Genomic DNA, 18599 nt, shown 5'->3' with positions numbered 1-18599 from the left:
GTCAGCAAGAAGCATTGCTCGCTCCCTCTTTTTTTCTCTGACAGGTGGTGCTATAAATTCACTGCCCTCGTCAAAGAAAATCACACCCAGCATTTTCCTAGCCAGTATGAACTTGACCCAAAGGGACTGTGGCCGGAAGAGAAGCCATCCATAAAACACCCCTTTAGATCATTGAGGACAGACATGGCCCTCACCCTCTCCCTTTGCAGAGAGTTTCGAGTTGCCCTTTGGAGAATGAGTTCATCAGAAAAAAGCCCTGGAAATCACAGCTCCCTCCGGGAGACCTTTCTGTGACCCCCACGCAGCCTAGAAGATTGCAAGCTACTCCCTCTGTGGTCCCCAGTGAGTTCTGTTTGTGTTTCCATCAGGTGGAGATGCAGTGATGTCCAAACTGTTGAGTATGTAAGTTAGCTCCAAAGTAATTCCATGCATGCATGCATGCTAGGGGAAATGTGTTTCTGGCAGATGCCACCAACATGCAGAATTTATGAATGCCAGCTGTCCAGACCTCACCTAGGTTCCCTTTGTAGGCAAATTGATTTATGCACCAAAGGTCTGCTAGAGCCTTCCTGCAGGGATTCACAGCACAGTTCAAAAGAGGTTCAAGACAGGACAGGGCGGACCCTGCAGGAGAAGCTAAACCAGCTAATTAATCCTTGCTCTCTGAAAGCTTGTTTCATTCAGTAAAAATCTGCGGTGGCAGCAATGTTTTGTGTTAGTCACTCAGTCATGTCCGACTCTTTGCGACCCCCTGGACTGTAGCTCACCAGGCTCTTCTGTCCATGGAATTCTCCAGGCAAGAGCATTACACTGGGTAGCCATGCCCTCCTCCTGAGGATCTTCCCAACCCAGGGATCAAACCCAGGTCTCCCGCATTGCAGGCAGTTTGTTTATCATCTGAGCCACCAGGGAAGCCCATCAGCAATGTCTTAGGTGCTGCAAATTCAAAGTGAATAAAAGACACAGTCCCTTCTCTCAGGAGCTGGCTGCTGCGAGCTCAGCTTTGCAAGTCCCCGTTTGCCTTAATAGTATTATAAGAAATGCTGGGGAGGAAAAAGGCACAGAGTCCCTGTCACAGCCAGAGGAAAGCTTTCGGTGACATTTAGATGAGACCAGAGACCACTTGTGTTCTGGGTTTTGAAGGATGAGTATGAGTTCATCAAGCAGAGACAGGCAGAGGGTAGGCTTGGCAGATTTTCTTTACAGCAGGGATTTAGAGGGGTGATTTTGTTGGAGAGAGGGATCTTCCTCTGCATCTTTCATGAGACACTGATGTTATATTTTATTTTTTTATTTTTATCTTTTGGCCACACCATGCATGGTATGTGGGATCGTAGTTCCCCAACCAGGGATCAAACCTGTGAGCCCTGCAGTTGAAACACAGTCTTAACCACTGAACCACCAGGGAAGTCCCCAGAGACACTGATGGTTTATTTTACTTTATTTTTTGATTTAAAGCAACAAGATCTTATTATCTCACAGTTCTGTAGGTCAGAAGTGCAGGTGGGTGCAGCTTGTCATCTGGTTCCTCTGCTCAAGCATTCACAAAGATGAAGTCAAGCTGTCAGACATCTGGGGCTCTCCAGCCAGAGGCTCAGGGGAAGAATCTTTTTCCAAACTCACTTCAGAGTTGGCAGAATTCAGTTCCTTCTGGTTGTAGGGTTAAGGATACTGTTAGTCTGCTATTAGTGGGGACCTCTCCCTGGTGGCTCAGCAGTAAAAGAATCTGCCTGTAATGCAGGAGATTCAGGTTTGATCCGTGGCTCGGGAAGATCCCCTGGAGAAAGAAATGGCAACCCCCTCCAGTATTCTTGCCTGAGACCCATGGACAGAGGAGGCTGGTGGGCTATGGTCCATGGGATCGCAAAGAGTCAGACATGACTGAGTTACTAAACGACCACCACTCTCAGCCTTAAGGCGCTCCTTAAAGAGACACTGATGTTTTAAATGCAGTGAGTTTCAAGGCGGTAGCCTTGCCCAGGACTCTTGTTCTCGAGTCCCCATAAACCCTTCTACTCATAGGAAACCCAGAATTCTGGAAGTTTTTGTGATTCAGTCCCAGACATCCCAGGAAGAGGCTTTCTCAATCTACAAGGGAGCATTTCCTGAGCTACTCTGCAGACTCAGGCCCACCTCTCAGCCTCTTGCCACCTTTAAGTCACTCGTGTAACTAAGCTGTAAAATAAAATACTGAATTTTAGTGGTAAAAGGACCTCAAAACACCACCTGGTCCAGTCCCCATGTTCAGCAGCTTTATATGATTATTTCCATTTTATAAATGCAATAGCTCCCTGCCTTGCCCAGGGCATAGAGCTGCTGAGAATGGCATACTGATTCAATGCAGTTTTATGTTGGGTCCTTGTTTTATTCCTTGCATCTTCAGAATAAGAGCTCTTCCATATTTTATTCTTGGGTCCTTGTTTTATTGCATCCTAAGAACAAGAGCTCTTCCATTTTGTATATGACTTATAACCCCGATGCTCTGTACACTATAAGAATATTCAGATAACCCCATTGTTCCTGACAGACTGATCACCAGTCTCACAGACCCATGGCAGGATGGCAGAGGGTCTTGGACTCCAGTAGGCCTGTGACTTACTAGAAAGGCCCACTACTGAGCCCTGCAGTCAAATATAACAGGAGGCTTTGAGTGGAGCCCTGAGTCAATATGCATGTAGCCTGGTGACCCTAATTCTGGTGGTTAGGAAAACAAACTCTAATAAATCTCACAGCAAGATAAAATAGAAAAAATTTTCTGTGGGTTCAGGGGGTGAGCTCCTCATTATAATACTAATAGTTCTCTCACTTTTCCAAAAGTACCATATCAAATGAAAATACAGTGAAAAACTGTTAAGGAAAGCATTAAGCATTTTAGGCATTTTCTCATATATTGGAAAGGAGAGATAATTGAAGTCAGTAAATGCTCCTAGCCCACTCCCCCCCACACACACCATAGTGTTGGCTGCTGTTTAGCCTGGAAGGCTGGCAGATACAGTAAATGGACTTTCCAACCACTTGGTGGAATAATTAGGAGATAAACAGAGGTAGCGATCCTTTCTGGGCTGTGTAGAAATATTCATACAAACTTGGCCTCAGTAGTCTACCCTCTTCCCAGCTTCCATATCATCTTTCTCTCATGGAGACTTTTTTTGGGTTGAATTAACATCATTAATCATCTTGAACTAAAATGCTGGTTTGCTTTGACACAATGAAAGCAAGCTTGAAATTTAGTGCCGAAGAGGTTTATTACATTCCAGCCCCCATGGAGCATCATGTCTGAGCAGAAGTTTAAGGGTTCTGCTGTCCTGAGATGGCTCCTGGTAAACCTTGGGTGTTCAGGGGATGTTGGCACTTGGGTAAGAAAACCTGGGGAATGATAAACGCCCTTGAGCTCTGATGAGGAAATCAGAGGACAGAGTATTAGGGCAGTGGTGATGGTCCATTTGGGAAGATTTTCATTGATTTTTTAAAAATCTGATCTAGATACATATCAAAAAGGAGAGACACTTGTCCAAGAGAATGGACTTGCCCTGAGACCATTAGCATTTAAGATTGGTGTGTTTATGAGTGTTGGTGGAAGTGGGTGCCTGATTTGTCCAGTCTTGGTTCAGACATGGAACCCCGACTTGAAACTGAAGCTCTATTCAAATGCATGGAGCGTCTGTCACGGGTGAGCTCAGTGCTGTGGGGTGAGGTGTCAGCACTGGGCCCTCAGCCGGGGGCAGCCCACTGTCGGAAGGCTGTGCAGGGTGGTAGGAGAAGGCCTGAGGCTGAGGCCGCCGCCCTCGGTCTGAAACGATGCCTAGAATCAGACGGGACACGGGGAGGAGTCAGTCCAGGCTGGGGAGCTGTAGAGCCGAGCGATGGAGGTGAGAAGCCCTGTGCAACCAGTGCACAGGTGGAGGCAGGGACCAGCGGAGCAGCTCACACTTACTGAGCTGGACTGTTACTGTTACTGTACCTGTTGCTGCTTTGTCTTTCACACATGTGTAATTGTAGTTAACCCTCACAGTCACCCTAAAGGATAGGGATCATTAACTTTCCTCAGAAGTTAAGGAAGCTACAACTCAGAATGGCCCGTTGACTTGCTCGGGATCCCACAGAACTAGTGCAGGTCAAGCCAGGATTCACACCTGGCCGTCCCAACCCCTGTACTCTCCTACCTCCGCACAGGTTTGAGAAAACTTGAAATTAACTGACTCCCACTTCCCACGCACCTCGGCCATCCTATTTACTATCCTCCTGCCGCAGTAATGCAGCCGAGGTTTGAGCCCAGTCCTAGCACTCGCTACCTCTCAAGATGGACCTGAGACAGCTGGCTTCGTGGGCACTGAGTCTCCCTCCTGTGAGGTCACCCACTGCACTCTTTAAGCCACACGGAGCCTGACCTGTCTAACCCTCCCATACAAACCGCCTTCCAGACAGCTAAGGATAGTTACTAGGGCCCCTTGAATCCTCTTTTTTGAGACAAACAGCCTAAGGTCCTCTGTTCCTTGGCCATCAAGAATAGGAGCTAGAAAGAGTCATAGGTGGTGTAGTTGGAATAGAGAGCAAGCATAAAGGAAGGAGTTCTCTGTCTTACTTGGAGGAGTCCGTGAAAGGCACTGGAAGCAGTGACTTGTCCTGGGAAGGCATTTCTGAGAAGAGAAAGTAGTAAAGGAACATTTCTTTACTACTTTTATTTTCTCATTCACTCATCAGTGAAGCAAATACTTTTCCAAGCCCTGGATGGGCTGCTGGAGTTAGAGCAGTGAGTGAGGCTGACATGGTCCCATCCTCGTGGCCCATGAAGCAGCATCGTGACCTGGGCGAATGACAGGGAGCTCAGCTGGACTGGCTGGTGGAGAGACAGTCCCGAAAGGAACGTGCTGGGACAGGTCAACGGGCCTGCGATAGGCAGCCATGGTGACGCAGCCGCAGTGACGCACTTCTCACACGCACAGTAACGTCAAACCATGAAGGCTTCCACGAGGCAGGACAATACGTGAAACTCAGCCTTAACGAGTATTTAAAAAGCACGGGGAAATCTGAGATCGGGTTTACACTCAGGCCAGGACTGTTCATTCCAATTCTCTGAGGACAGAGCCCATAGTCCCACCCCTGAATAATTCAGTGTCTCTGAACCTTAACCGGATTTCCCTACAAACTGGGCAGTTTCTATTTCTCATTCATGTTAGATGTCTGTGTGCAGATCCCTTATCTTTAGCGTGCATGGAGTCCTGAAGGGCGTAGAGAGGTCTGGACGTGTCCACTGTGGAGGAGATACCAACCGCTTACCATGTGGATGATCCCTTATGTTCTCCGTCCACACACAGCGGCCCCAGAGAGGGTGTCCTGAATGAGACGGCCTTTGGCTAGATCATCCCAGAAAACAGGGCTGAACAAAGCAAACACCAATCAAGACGATTCTGTGCTTTGGGGAGAACCACAGGAAACCATTACAAAGCCAAGGGACCTTAGGAAAATATGTTTTAAAATTTCATGCAGGCCAGAAATTCTGAAGGGAGCTTACTGACGTATGTGGCATTGGCTGAGACATGGCACCTTGGCAAAGCATGTGAATTCAGGGTGTAGGATGTTTACCGTTAGTTATTAGATTCTCAGTATAATAAGGCAGAGATATAAATCAAGAGGTTGAATAAGCTCAAAGTGGCAGCAGTAATAATCATAGCTGGATACTAATACATTAGCCAAAGGTACAGACTTAACCCAGGGAGCCGAGGGAATTCTGGGGAGATAAGGCACATAGCTCAGTTGGTAAAGAATCCACCTGCAATGCAGGAGACCCCGGTTCGATTTCTGGGTCGGAAAGATCCCCTGGAGAAGGGAAAGGCTACCCACTCCAGTATTCTAGCCTGGAGAATTCCATGGACAGTCCATGGGGTCGCAAAGAGTCAGACATGACTGAGTGACTTTCACTAAGGCGAGGAGAGACATACATGGGGCAATGAGACCCTTCTAAAACCACGAGAGGATTGCCTTTCTCCTCCCTGCAGGTTCCAAAGCCCTGAGCTTCTGCTCGAGTGAATTACATTTTCAGCTCTGTGAAGGGTGACCGAAATGTCCACCCAAGCGAAGCTTTGGGAGGTGGGGAGCCTTGTGACGAGTAGCCACATCGTGTGCACACCCCTCCTGGTGGAGAGTCTTTGTGAAAAGAATCCCTCTGCCCAGGACAGTTATGAAGGGGCTGACCCCGCTGCACGTTGCCTGTGACACTGATTAACACAAAGTTCTCCCAAGCACATGGTACTTCATACCATCTGTCAGTTTACAAATCGTGAATCTGACCCAAAAAGGACAGCAAAGAAGGGATTATACTGGAGCTCAGATCTCTGCCATGTTTCCCAGTCAGGCGAGTGTCTCCAGTTTGGGGACCCTGTAGTAATTTGTTTTTACCCTCAATTTTTTTTTTCTGTACAAGTTGCTTTCACATACATTAAACCATCTAATGCTCACAAGTTTTGAAGAGTAATTATCCTCATTTTTCATGAAGGGGAAGCAAGACCCAGAGAAGTGAAGTGACCCCTTAAAAACTCTAACTGAAGGGCATATAGAAAATATATTAATGTATAATATATTTTAATAATATTAAAATTAATATTAATGTAAATATTAGACATATAATAATGTCTACTTCTAGTCTTCCAGCAGCCATTAATGTTGATAGGTCCCACACAGGAAATGCTTTGAATAACTAGTCAGGAACAACATTCAGGGCCGCCGCTTGTCAGCACCACACTGTCCCCTATTACACTGCCCTGCCTTCCAGAGGGGACCTAGGAGCGGGGGACAGAGATTTCTCTGTCTCCTTCCTGCTCTGACAGTTGCTAAAAGCACCAGATCCTTCTGTCCTGCCCTGACTCGCCACAAATGGCATCAGTTGCTTTGATAAAGGGGATGCTTCTCCCTTCATGCTCACCCTGGCCCCAAACTGATGGATGCCTGAAGGTATAGAGCATGTAAAGCTAGAGCCTGCACCCCCGGTGGACCTCTGTTCAGAGAGGAGAAGGGGACAGCAGAGGACGAGATGGCGGGATGGCATCACTGACTTGATGGACATGGGTCTGGGTGAACTCCGGGAGTTGGTGATGGACAGGGAGGCCTGGCGTGCTGCAGTCCATGGGGTCACAAAGAGTCGGACACAACTGAGCGACTGAACTGAACCGAGCAACCATAAACTTTGCAAAACAAGTTAACCCCTCCTCATCCATTGAAATCATGCTGCATTTTATGTTGCTAGAGATTTTAGGGCTTTGGCTGGGAAGAAGGTTGGTGTCCCCAGGACCCAGACCTAGAGACACAGGTTCAATCCCTGGGTTGGGAAGATCTGACATCATCTGAGGTCAAAGGACATGTGGCATTATTCAGGGTTGGTGTACAAAGGTCAAGTCCCTCTCATAAATATTTCAGAAAGGATCTAACTTCTTATCATAGCAGATAGAGAGGAAAGAAATACAGTGCTGTATATGGGGAGTAATTGGTTTGGGGAAAGCTCTTTCTCAGTAATCAGAACTCTTTCTCTGCTTGAAAGAGACTACATTTTATACACTTGCTCATTATCTGTCCCCAGCTAAGGAGGACGTTACATTCACACTAACCTCCAGACTCTAATCTGCCTTTGTACCTCCTTGAGCCGCAAGAGAGCAGTTGCGAGCAGAGCGAACTGACAGCAGCAGCTGGGGAGCAAAGGTTTACGGCTCTTTCCATCCCGGGCTGGGAGGCAGGGAGGAGGCCCCCTGGGATTTTTAAAGCATCAAGAAACTGATCCCTTGCCAGAACTGTCCCTTCTGCCTTAAGAAACGTATTAAAAAGAAAAAGAAGGAACACTAACCTATCAAAGTCAATGGCTGCTGGAATGAATAGAAATATGTATCATTATATGTCTAATATTTACATTTATATTAATCTTAGAATGTACTTATTATAATGTATTAATATAGCTTCTATCTGTCCACCAGCTGGAGTATTTATAAGGGGGACTGGATCTAACATAATTCATTAATTTGATTAATTTAATTATCTAGGTTCTATTGTTATGACATGGGCTTCCCAGGTGGTGCAGTGGTAAAGAATCTGCCTACCAGTGCAGAAGAAGCAGGAGACACGGGTTTGATCCCTGGATTGGGAAGATCCCCTGGAGAAGGAAATGGCTACCCACTCCAGTATTCTTGCCTGGGAAATCCCATGCACAGAGGAGACTGGTGGGCTATAGTCCATAAAGTCACAAAGAGTCCAATCCTACTGAGCAACTGAGCACACACATGGTTATAATATAAGGAAAGAAGAAGAAAAGAACTGTGAATTTGAACTCCAGTTGCTGGTCTAAGTGACTCTGCTGTAACCCAATATAAGTGATATGGTTGATAAAGTGGGAAGCCCAATGCTAATTAGCAGGGCAGGACTTGTGGCAAAAGAAAAGGTCAAATATGTGAATAAAAGGTAGAAGTATGCAAATACTGTGTTTATTCCGAAATATAGTGTCTAGCCTTTATTATCGGAGAAGGCAATGGCACCCCACTCCAGTACTCTTACCTGGAAAATCCCATGGGTGGAGGAGCCTGGTAGGCTGCAGTCCATGGGGTTGCCAAGAGTCGAACATGACTGAGCGACTTCACTTTCGCTTTTCACTCTCATGCATTGGAGAAGGAGATGGCAACCCACTCCAGTGTTCTTGGCTGGAGAATCCCAGGGACGGGGGAGCCTGGTAGGCTGCAGTCCATGGGGTCGCACAGAGTCGGCCACGACTGAGGCGACTTAGCAGCAGCAGCCTTTATTATAAGCCCTTACAGCTTTTTTTTTTAATGTTACCATAACTCCTGGAAGAAGAAAATAGCTTTGCTATCATGGGTCTGGAAATTATCTAGTCCTCTTTTCCCCCTTTGAAACAGAGGTTTTTAAACTGCATTTTTGATAATGCAAGTTTTCTAAGCAGTGAAGCTATTGCATTAGTGTAGAAAAGACTATGAATGTAGTACATGTCGCTATGTCTCAAGCACAGACTTTTATAGAAAGGACATCTTTTGGCTGGCTAAAATAGGACATAGAAAAAGACACATCCATGGAACAGAGAGGAATAGATTTCTTAAATACATAAATCATCGTTTCTATGTCTAATTGGAAGTTACTGTCCAATGACTTCAGAGTTAGGTCTATTTGGTGGAATGCACTCTGTGATTCAGTGATGCTCGTTACCACCTCCATGTTGCTGACATCAGCCCTGGGCTCAGTTGGCACTTTTGAGTGAATGCTAACTAGCCAACAAGGGGGAGCTACCTAGAAGTGTGCAGGCCTCAGAAACGGAAGTGAAGCCACCCAGGGAGACAACACAGAGTGGGCAGCGAGTGTTGTGAACGTTCCATGAGTAAACATGCTTGCAGTTAAACCACTAACTACAGTTGATTAAAGGCTTCCCGGGTGGCACTAGTAGTAAAAATCCCGCTTGCCAATGCAGGAGACATGAGAGACATGGGTTCAATCCCTGGGTGGGGAAGATCCACTGGAGGAGGGCATGGCAGCCCACTCCAGTATTCTTCCCTGGAGAACTCCATGGAGAGAGGAGCCTGGTGGGTTACAGTCCTTAGGGTCACAAAAAGTTGGAAACATCTAAAGCGAGTTAGCACACATGCACACATGGTTGATTCATTCCCAAAAAGCACAGGCCCTTACTAATCAAAAGATCTTATCCTTCAAACCCGAGTTTAAAATGCTTTCTTCCTTTGCAAAGACTTATGACAGTCTCCCAGGAAGCACGATTGTTCCTTCTCTAGGGCTTCTCTTGTCCTCACAAATCCCTAGCAAATCAGTTACCTTAGTGTCTTCTAATCATGTGTTTGTGCGTTGTTTCCTAGGGGAGGAAGAGATGGGATAGTTTTTGTTTTCATCTTTATATGCCCAGGCCTATCATCACCTCAGTGGCTTGAAAATTTTTTTCTTGTTGGTGAATGCATCAAAAATTCCAAAACTGCTTATCAAAAGCGCCTTGAAACAGATCATAAGGTGGTTGAACACCTGTCTTAAATTCCATAAATATTGATAAAAACAAAGCAGGAATAAAGATTTTTCTGGAACGAACAGAGGAAGATATATTTCAGGGCACTTAGGTCTTTCAGAACCATTTGTGAAGATCACTTCAAATTTTCAGTTAAAAATCCCTTCATCTTCTAAGACTTTGTAAGCTGGATCCTTGCCAGGAGTATCTTTTATGGCTGAGCTCTCAACTGGTGGAAAACAGGATTTATGAATTCTGAGTCTGCTGGTGCTTCTTACATCACTCCCCTCCAGGATTAAAGTTCCTAAAATGTTTATCTGTTATTGGCATTAAGTGTCCACTTTCTCCTGGACAAAGAAATGACTGTACAATGGAACAGTATGCTTAATGAGGAAGAAAGAGTTGGGCTAGAAAGGAAGATGATAATGGACCGGATCTTGCTGAGGAAAGATGCTGCTAAGGTCCAGTGTGTTCTTGGTCCACAGAGAAGAGGGGCTTCTTTAGGCCACTGCCTAACCCAACTGTAGGTTGCTTTCAATTTGTGTCTTCTTTTCTACAGTATTTTACCATTTAAACTCTCACCTAATTACATTTGAAATACCCAAGACCTTTGGGAAGTGCATTTCCTTCAGGGAACCCGTGTTTGCCATCCTCACAGTTCTGAAAATCTCCCTTGGGTCCTGAATTCTACTTTAATCAGCTAATCTGCTTTCCAGAATTTGCTTTCTGAAGAATTAACCTTTCATCTCACTGTGCTATGAACATTGAACAGGTGAAAAGGAAGCCTTCCTTTGCCAAAGATAATTTTACCATGTTTGATAGCCAGTGGGGCACATTTACAACCAATCAATACAATAGCAGGGAGCAGAAGGGATTCGGAAACAATGGGAGTTGTGCTTGCATGATTTAGAATGAGTCACTTTTCTTAATAAAAGTCATTTTTTCCTCCCTCTGAAAGCAACAGCTAACATCTGGAGTTGTAGAAGAAATCTAAACACAAGTGATGCATTCAAGTGGCCCCCAATATGCACAAGCCCCAGGACTTCCCTAGTGGCTCAGTGGTAGAGAATTCATCTGCCAACACAAGAGTTTTGGGTTCAATCCAAGGGTCTGGAAGGTCCCCTGGAGTGGAAAATGGCAACCCACTCCAGTATTCTTGCCTGAAAAATCCCACAGACAGAGGAGCCTGGTGGGCTACAGTCCATGGGGTGGCAAAAGCATCAGACCCAACTTAGCAACTAAACAACAAGAACATGCAGGAGTCCCAGCCAATAAAGACTATCAGAGCCTGTGTCATGTGATCTTTCTTCAGCTGAAGTTACAAGCAGTAACTTCACAACCTTAGTATATCTGATATTTGATTTAGCCTAAAAAGGGGAGCTCCACTGACTCTTTGCCCTCATCCTACCTCAGTCTGGCAGTGAGCTTTGGGAGATGCAGAGACCCCCGATGGGCACCCGCACCAGGTGAAGCCCACTTAGGCCTTCCTGCTTCTGGAAGCAGCACTTTGTCTCTCAGCTCAGAGCCTGACGAGCCCAGCTCTCAAACCATCCTGTGCTTCCTGGACTTTATGGAGTGTAGAGTGATTGCCTTTTACTGATCATGTGTGTTCCCCTCTGTCACAGGAGGACTGTGTCCAGGGGCCAACGATCCTTGCGTGGAGAAGCCGTGTCCGGGGGACATGCAGTGTGTTGGTTATGAAGCCAGCAGGAGACCGTTCCTCTGCCAGTGTCCACCGGGAAAGCTCGGAGAGTGCTCAGGTGCAGAGTGTGGTGGGATGATGAGGATCTAAATTCATATTCTGCAAGCCCTAGCCCTTGAGTAAATTATGCTGCCCTAGCCCTTCCAGAAGACATTCTGTCTGCATGTAACATTTTCCTTCGGAGTGGACCCCAGCTAGCATCCCCCTCAAATACTTGGAATTTGTTGCCGCTGCAGCCTGTGCTCAGGAAACATGCAATGCCTGTGGGTTCCTTATAGAATGGGAGACCATAGCCTGCGTTTCAGTTGTGTCATGTGGATGCTAAGACTGTGAAATTCTAGAAAATAAATAAAAGGCTGTTGGTTAGGCAGAGGAGTTGGAGTATCTGTCGCATGGCATTTCATGTTCTGAGCCCATACCTCTCAACAGAAAGTGAAGCTGAGCCAGTTCAGTTGACCTTTGTAGGGTAAGCCCAGCCTAGATCAGATAAGACTCCCCACTGCAAATGTACAGCTAACTGCATGTTCCTGAAAGGCGAGGTGATCACCTCTGTGTCTTAAAGAAAAAAAAAAAAATCAGTATTCGTGTTATTCCAGTCCAGATGATCCTCCATTTCTGATCATCACTCAGTTTCAATACTTCTCTTGATTCATATATGTTCTACCATTTCTTTCCTCTAAAAAGAGTAATGTTCACTTTTGTTACCAACAGAACCCTTTTTAGTAGAGGATGTATTACAGATATAGGCATGCTGATACCAGTTTTAGAATCCAAGAAATATTTATTGAGTGATGATTATAATAGCAATTACAATGGGAATAAAAAATTATATCTAGTATGTGAAAGGCACTTGCTAAGCACTGGGTTCTGAAAACTCAGGCTTTGCAAAGACAAGCACTATTCTTAAAAATGGAAGCCAAAGCTCTTTCAGAGTTGACTTCAAGAACAGAGCTGTCCCTGAGTCCACATACTTGCTTTTGAAGTCTTCTAAGGCTCTAAGACACTTATGCTGCCCCACCCGCAACGCGCCTGCTGTATGCACCGCAGCTGGGTCTGCAGGGTGACAGTAGGGTACTTTTCCTAGCTTCACATGCCCCTTTTTGCCCATCTCCCTTCTCCTTTCTATATGGAAAATTCTTCATTGTCCACGATTATCATCCATTTTGGTGTATTTCCACACTTTCACCCCAGTGAGACAGCTTTTCAGCCATTACTTTGCTTCTTAAAACATCAGTGGACGGCAGTAAAGAAAAAAAAAGAGAGAGAGAATGAACTCCGAATTGGGTGATATGGGTAGCTACTAAACATTCTAGGCAGGGGAGCCTGAAATTCATGGTCAAAGGTAGAGCTGTGACTGCACAAACCTTGAACTTCCTTTGTATCATTGCCTTTTTCAACATTTGTGCAAATGACCTAAGTTCGCTGTTCAGCATCAGGATACTTGGGGAATGTAGATATTCTTTGAAAATGGTTTATCTTTCCCTTGTTTCATGGAAGTGAAAGTTTTCAAGCGTCTAAGTGGTGTGGGTGGGCATGAAGGAATATTTTTTTTAAATGCTAATTTTAGAAAGCAGGAATTGGGAGTTTAGTGACTCTAGGAAAATTCAGGTTAGAGAACATACCAAGTTGCCCTTGACATGAGAGAACTCAGATTTGGGGCATCTGACTAGTTAAATATATATTTTTTTTACTTTGAAATTGGAATGTGACCCAAAATGGAGAACCAGATTTTAATCCAAAATCGTTTGTCCTCAATGCCTTTGCCAACTTCCCACGGTCTTTAATCAACTTGATTGGTAGTTGTTCTGTGATTCCATGGGTCCCTTCTGGTGTCTGGATGTTCAAAGTATCTATATCTCCTCATCATGGTCTTTTCAGGACACACTTCTCTCAGCTTTGCCGGAAACAGTTACATCAAATACCGGCTTTCTGAAAACAGCAAAGAAGAAGACTTTAAACTGGCCCTGCGTCTGCGGACCCTGCAAAGCAATGGGATTATAATGTACACCAGAGCAAACCCCTGCATCATACTGAAGGTAATTAAAATGGGTTATCTTTTCCCGCAGTCAGTTCTCATGTTAGTATTTTGGCTCTTGGTTTGGAGTCTGAAATCGTTTTGTCTTTTAAGTTCAGAAACCAGAAGCTGAGTTTAGGGCCGGAGAGCAGCAGCAAAACTGGGAAGTGTGCCAATACCCCATTTCCTTTTGTGCATTCAGCTTCAGAATTGCCTCTTTGGAGACTGGGGTACCTCTCTCTAGAGTGGGTTCAAGGGCCGACCTCCTTTGAGCTGTAATCACTCAACAGTTCATTAGAGTGTTTCCTAATCAATTCCACAGCAGGGGTGGTCTTTCCAAAGGGTGACTGTATCCTCTTATACCACATGGGTCTATCCCCAGTGACCCCTGAAGGTCACTTCTATTCTTTCCCTGGAAGGACACTGGAGATCTGGGGTATAGAATATTCCATATGTCCTCTTCTGGCCCAAGTAGCCTAATTTTTAAATCATTCCCAGCCTCAGAAACTCTCCAAAGGCACTAGATTTCCTTTAGAGCAAGTCTGGCATTTGTATTCACATCAGAACCTCTGATGCCTTCATAAAAACAACAGCAGCAGTAATACTAACAGCTTTACATGCCTCATTTGGTTTGTGTTATGAAGTTAATATAATAAATGTGATTTATTTACATATATATACTCAGTCATGTACAATTCTTTGCAACCCCATAGACTGTATAGCCCACCAGGCTCCTCTGTCCATGGGAGTCTCCAGGCAAGAACACTGGAGTGGGTTGCCACTTACAGGGGATCGTCCTGACCCAGGGATTGAACCCGAGTCTCTTGTGTCTCCTGCATTGGCAGGCAGCCCACTAGTGCCATCTGGGATCCCATATGCAGACCCAAGAGACCCAAGTTCGATCTTCGGGTTGGGAAGATCCCCTGGAGGAGAGCCTGGCAACTCACTCCAGTATTCTTGCCTGGGAAATCCCTGGACAGAGGAGCTTGGTGGGCTACAGTCCATGGGGTTGCAAAGAGTCAGACATGAGAGGTTCAGAAAAGTTAGATTACTTACAAGGTTGTACGGCTACAGCATGCCAAGCCTGGCCCCACCTCCAGTCTCGCTCACATCACGCTTTCCATCCCCACGCTGTCCCCAGCTTTCAGTGTTGTTACAACAACTCATTCCATCCAAAACCACGTGGGCTTCTATAGACAAGACTAAGCCTTCCGGATGGGAGGGGAGGGGGGCCTAGGAGGGAGCCATGTTTAATGGAACACTGTTTTCCTTTGGACCTGCACTCAGAGGTGGGTGGCATCTGTCCAACAGGACCCGCTCATCCACGGGGAAATGGCAGGTGGTTTTCTCCTTCCTGCTGCTCTGTCACTCGGCTTAACAGGGATTGTGGTGGGCCGTGTTAGCTCCTGTGCTTTGGCTGTTTGTTAGGTCCCACCCACGTTGATTAGATGACTCAGGCTTTAATCCTGGAGGGAGGAAAGCATGTAGAACAGGAGGAGATGCGACGGCCCCTCCCGCCACACAGACTTCATACACCTGCTTCTGGAACTCCAGGCTCTGTGCGGAGGGAGTGAGCCGCGAGCTGGAGTTTAAAGTTGGCCACTTTCGTGAGGAATCTCCCGCTACCCTGACTCACTCAAATCAGAGAATAAGTTCATCCCCATTAGGAAAACAGTGTTTTCAAAAGAAAAAAGGGACTTCCCTGGTGGCCCAGCGGTCAGGCTCCCACACTTACCGTGTAGTGTTAGGATTCAGTCCTTGGTTGGCAATGAAGATCCTGCATGCCACAGGGCCAAAAAATAAAAATAAAAAATAAGAAAGTATACCAATTAGAAAAGTTTTGGACAGATTTATTTTTTAAAAAAGAGAGAGAGAAACACTCAGCACTCAGGATGCACAGTTTTAGAAAACAGTGAATTCAAATCAGATCTTCATGATGGAAGATGATAAATTCAAAAACCTAAGTGCTGTCTTTTTAACCTCCTGGCTACTGAAGCAAGCTTCCTAGCATCCTTAGCTCACTTTCTTTTTTTTTTAATTTTATTTTTTAAATTTATTTATTCATTTTAAGGGGAGGATAGTTACTTTACAATATTGCGATGGTTTCCACCATACATCGATATGAGTCAGCTGTAGGTATACATGTGTCCCCTCCATCCTAAACATCTCTGAGAAGCAGGCTTGTATGATTACTGGGAAGGCTCATGTAGAGGTCACAGCTCCAGGGGTCCTGCTCGGGTGTCACTGACCTTCCCCTCTCTCCTTCCATCTTTAACAGGACTGTCAGCTGCTGAACATCCTTAGGAAGCAAATACTTTCTATTAGCAATTCTTTTAAATAGCATTAAATTTGAGAGAGAACAAAAATATGGGATATGAATAGCTTGATCCTAAAACGGAACGTGTCATTTGATACTTCACTGGTAAACGTCTAAAATGTGCAGAACCCTAGGGATGGGAAAGAAGAATAATTCAACCTTTTACATGGCTCTAGCTCCTAAGGTATATTGTATTTCATGAAACAAGTGTGTTTCTGAGAGTTGTGTAAATTGAATCTCTATAAATGGAATTCTAATAAACCAGGGATGCTTGCTATTTGAAGGAACCCTTCCATTAATCCCTTTGTGATGTGAATAGTCACCCCTGCCCCAATCTGTCTGTTGGGTAAGTTTGCTTTTCATATGTTGGCTTTGCCCAAAGCAGGACACAGCTGTACTAAACTACTGCGGATACTCCCCTGCAGTCGCCAGGAATATCCACTTAGGGGATTTGAATCTGTTTGCTTAACATTTTCAGCCTCATGCAAGATTTAATTTCATTGGCTCTAGGTTCAGTGTGTGCCTTGTACTTTGGTTCAATGACTACACTGCAGTGTTTCGTTTAAATCGCACCTCTTGGTTGTTTATATTTTCCCAGCTAAAGCACATTCTCTAAAAAGTACTTAAGATGACCTGCAAGGTAGAGGGTACCCCTCGAAGACAGTTGAAGAATTGCATGGAGACCTCAGGAAATGAACATGCTCATGGACAAGGAGGAGTTCATCCTTCTGTTTACGATTGATACTTTGTCACTTCCAAAAGAGATTCCAGGCTCACTGTAAAAACTCAGAAGTGATAAAATCAAAGCACCATTAAGATGAAAACAGGGATAGGTGAATTAGGGGAAGGGGATCAGGAGGGACAGATTTCTGGTTATAATAAGCCATGAGGATGTAATATACAGCATAGGGAATGTGGTCAATAATACTGTAATAACTTTGTACGGCGACAGATAGTAGCCAGACTCAACACTGATGATCATTTTGTAATGTATAAGAATATTGATTCACCATGTGGCACACCTGAAACTAATATAATAAGTTAATTATACTTGAACTTTTAAAAAGATAAAAAACAAAAGGCTAACACTCAACTAGTAAAAAGGGATGAACAGACCATTGAAAAATCTAGACCAGGGATTCGTTGAACACAGACCATAGCTCTGAATTTCCTGGCAGCCAGTCATGATGAAAATGGTGGGATAGGTTCCATGGCTCTCCTCAAACCTATAAAAGAAACATGTTGGATCACTAGGAGAGATTCCCAAGACACAAGTAATATTTTTCCCTATGTTAGTCTTTCAGGTCCAATATTATAGCAAAAGTACAAGCAGTACTTGCTCATTAGTGTATGTGCTAAGTCTCTTCCATGGTGTCCAACTCTGTGACCCCGTGGACTGTAGCCTGCCAGGCTCCTCTGTCCATGGAATTCTCCAGGCAAGAATACTGGAGTGGGTTCCCATTTCCTTCTCCAGGGGATCTTCCCTACCCAGGGATCGAACCTGAATCTCCTGCACTGCGGGAAGGTTCTTTACCATCTGAGCCACCAGGGAAGCCCAGATAACTGCTTTACCATGTTGTGTGTATTCTGCTGTACAATGTGAATAGTGTGTGTATACCTGTATCCTCACTCTTGAACCTCCCTTCCATCCTGCCATCCCTCTAGGTCATTACAGAGCACCAGACTAAGCTCCCTGTGCTTTACAGCAGTTTCCATGTATTTTTGTTCTCACTCTCTTGTGCACACGTGTGAGTGCCTACTTTTTCACCTCTAAGAAAACTGAGGTTCAGAGAGCATCAGTGACTTGCCTTAACTAATCAGTAGTTGACCTGGCCTCTGGCAGTGGCAGGCAGATCAGGAATACTGCACTGTTTATCAAAAGAAGAGATTCAGAGGACTGAGATTTATTCATTGTGTATTCATTAAAACTATATTTTTTGAGCATCTACTGTATGTTGTTGTTGTTCAGTCACTAAGTGATGTCCAATTTTTTGCAACTCCATGGACTGCAGCACACCAGGCTTCCCTGTCCTTCACCATCTCCTGGCGTTTGCTCAAGTTCATGTCCATTGAGTCAGTGATGCCATCGAACCATCCCATCCTCTGTCACCCTCTTCTTTTGTCTTCAGTCTTTCCCAGCACCAAGGTCTTTCACAGTGAGTTGGCTATTTGCATCAAGTGGCCAAAGATTAGAGCTTCAGCTTCAGCATCAGTCCTTCCAATGAATATTCAGGGTTGATATCCTTTGGGACTGACTGGTGTAATCTCCTTGCAGTCCAAGGGACTTTCAAGAATCTTCTCAGGCAAAACAATTTGAAAGCATCGATTCTTCAGCACTCAACCTTCTTTGTGGTCCAACTCTCACATCCATACATGACTACTGGAAAAACGATAGCTTTGACTATACAGATGTTTGTCAGCAAAGTGATGTCTCTGCTTTATAATACTCTGTCTAGGTTTTTATAGCTTTTCTTCCAGGGAGCAAGTGTCTTCTAAGCTCATGGCTGCAGTCACTGTTCACAGTGATTTTGGAGACTTGGAGTCCAAGAAAATAAAATCTGTCACTGTTTTCCACGTT

At 45.0% G+C, this 18599-nt stretch overlaps 1 protein-coding gene across 1 annotated transcript in view; it reads left to right on the top strand.

Annotated features, from left to right (window-relative positions):
- The window catches only part of FAT3 (FAT atypical cadherin 3), a 688930-nt gene that overhangs the window by 633149 nt on the left and 37182 nt on the right, over positions 1-18599 (top strand). Inside the window, exons 20-21 of the mRNA XM_044943370.2 lie at positions 11614-11748; positions 13569-13726. Coding sequence (XP_044799305.2) covers positions 11614-11748; positions 13569-13726 — 293 coding nt within the window. The remainder of the gene's footprint in view (positions 1-11613; positions 11749-13568; positions 13727-18599) is intronic.

This window comes from Bubalus bubalis, chromosome 5 (genome assembly GCF_019923935.1).
Source record: "Bubalus bubalis isolate 160015118507 breed Murrah chromosome 5, NDDB_SH_1, whole genome shotgun sequence".
NCBI lineage: Eukaryota > Metazoa > Chordata > Mammalia > Artiodactyla > Bovidae > Bubalus > Bubalus bubalis.
Note: the sequence above shows the minus strand (reverse complement) of the source record. Positions and strands in the feature narration are given on the sequence as shown.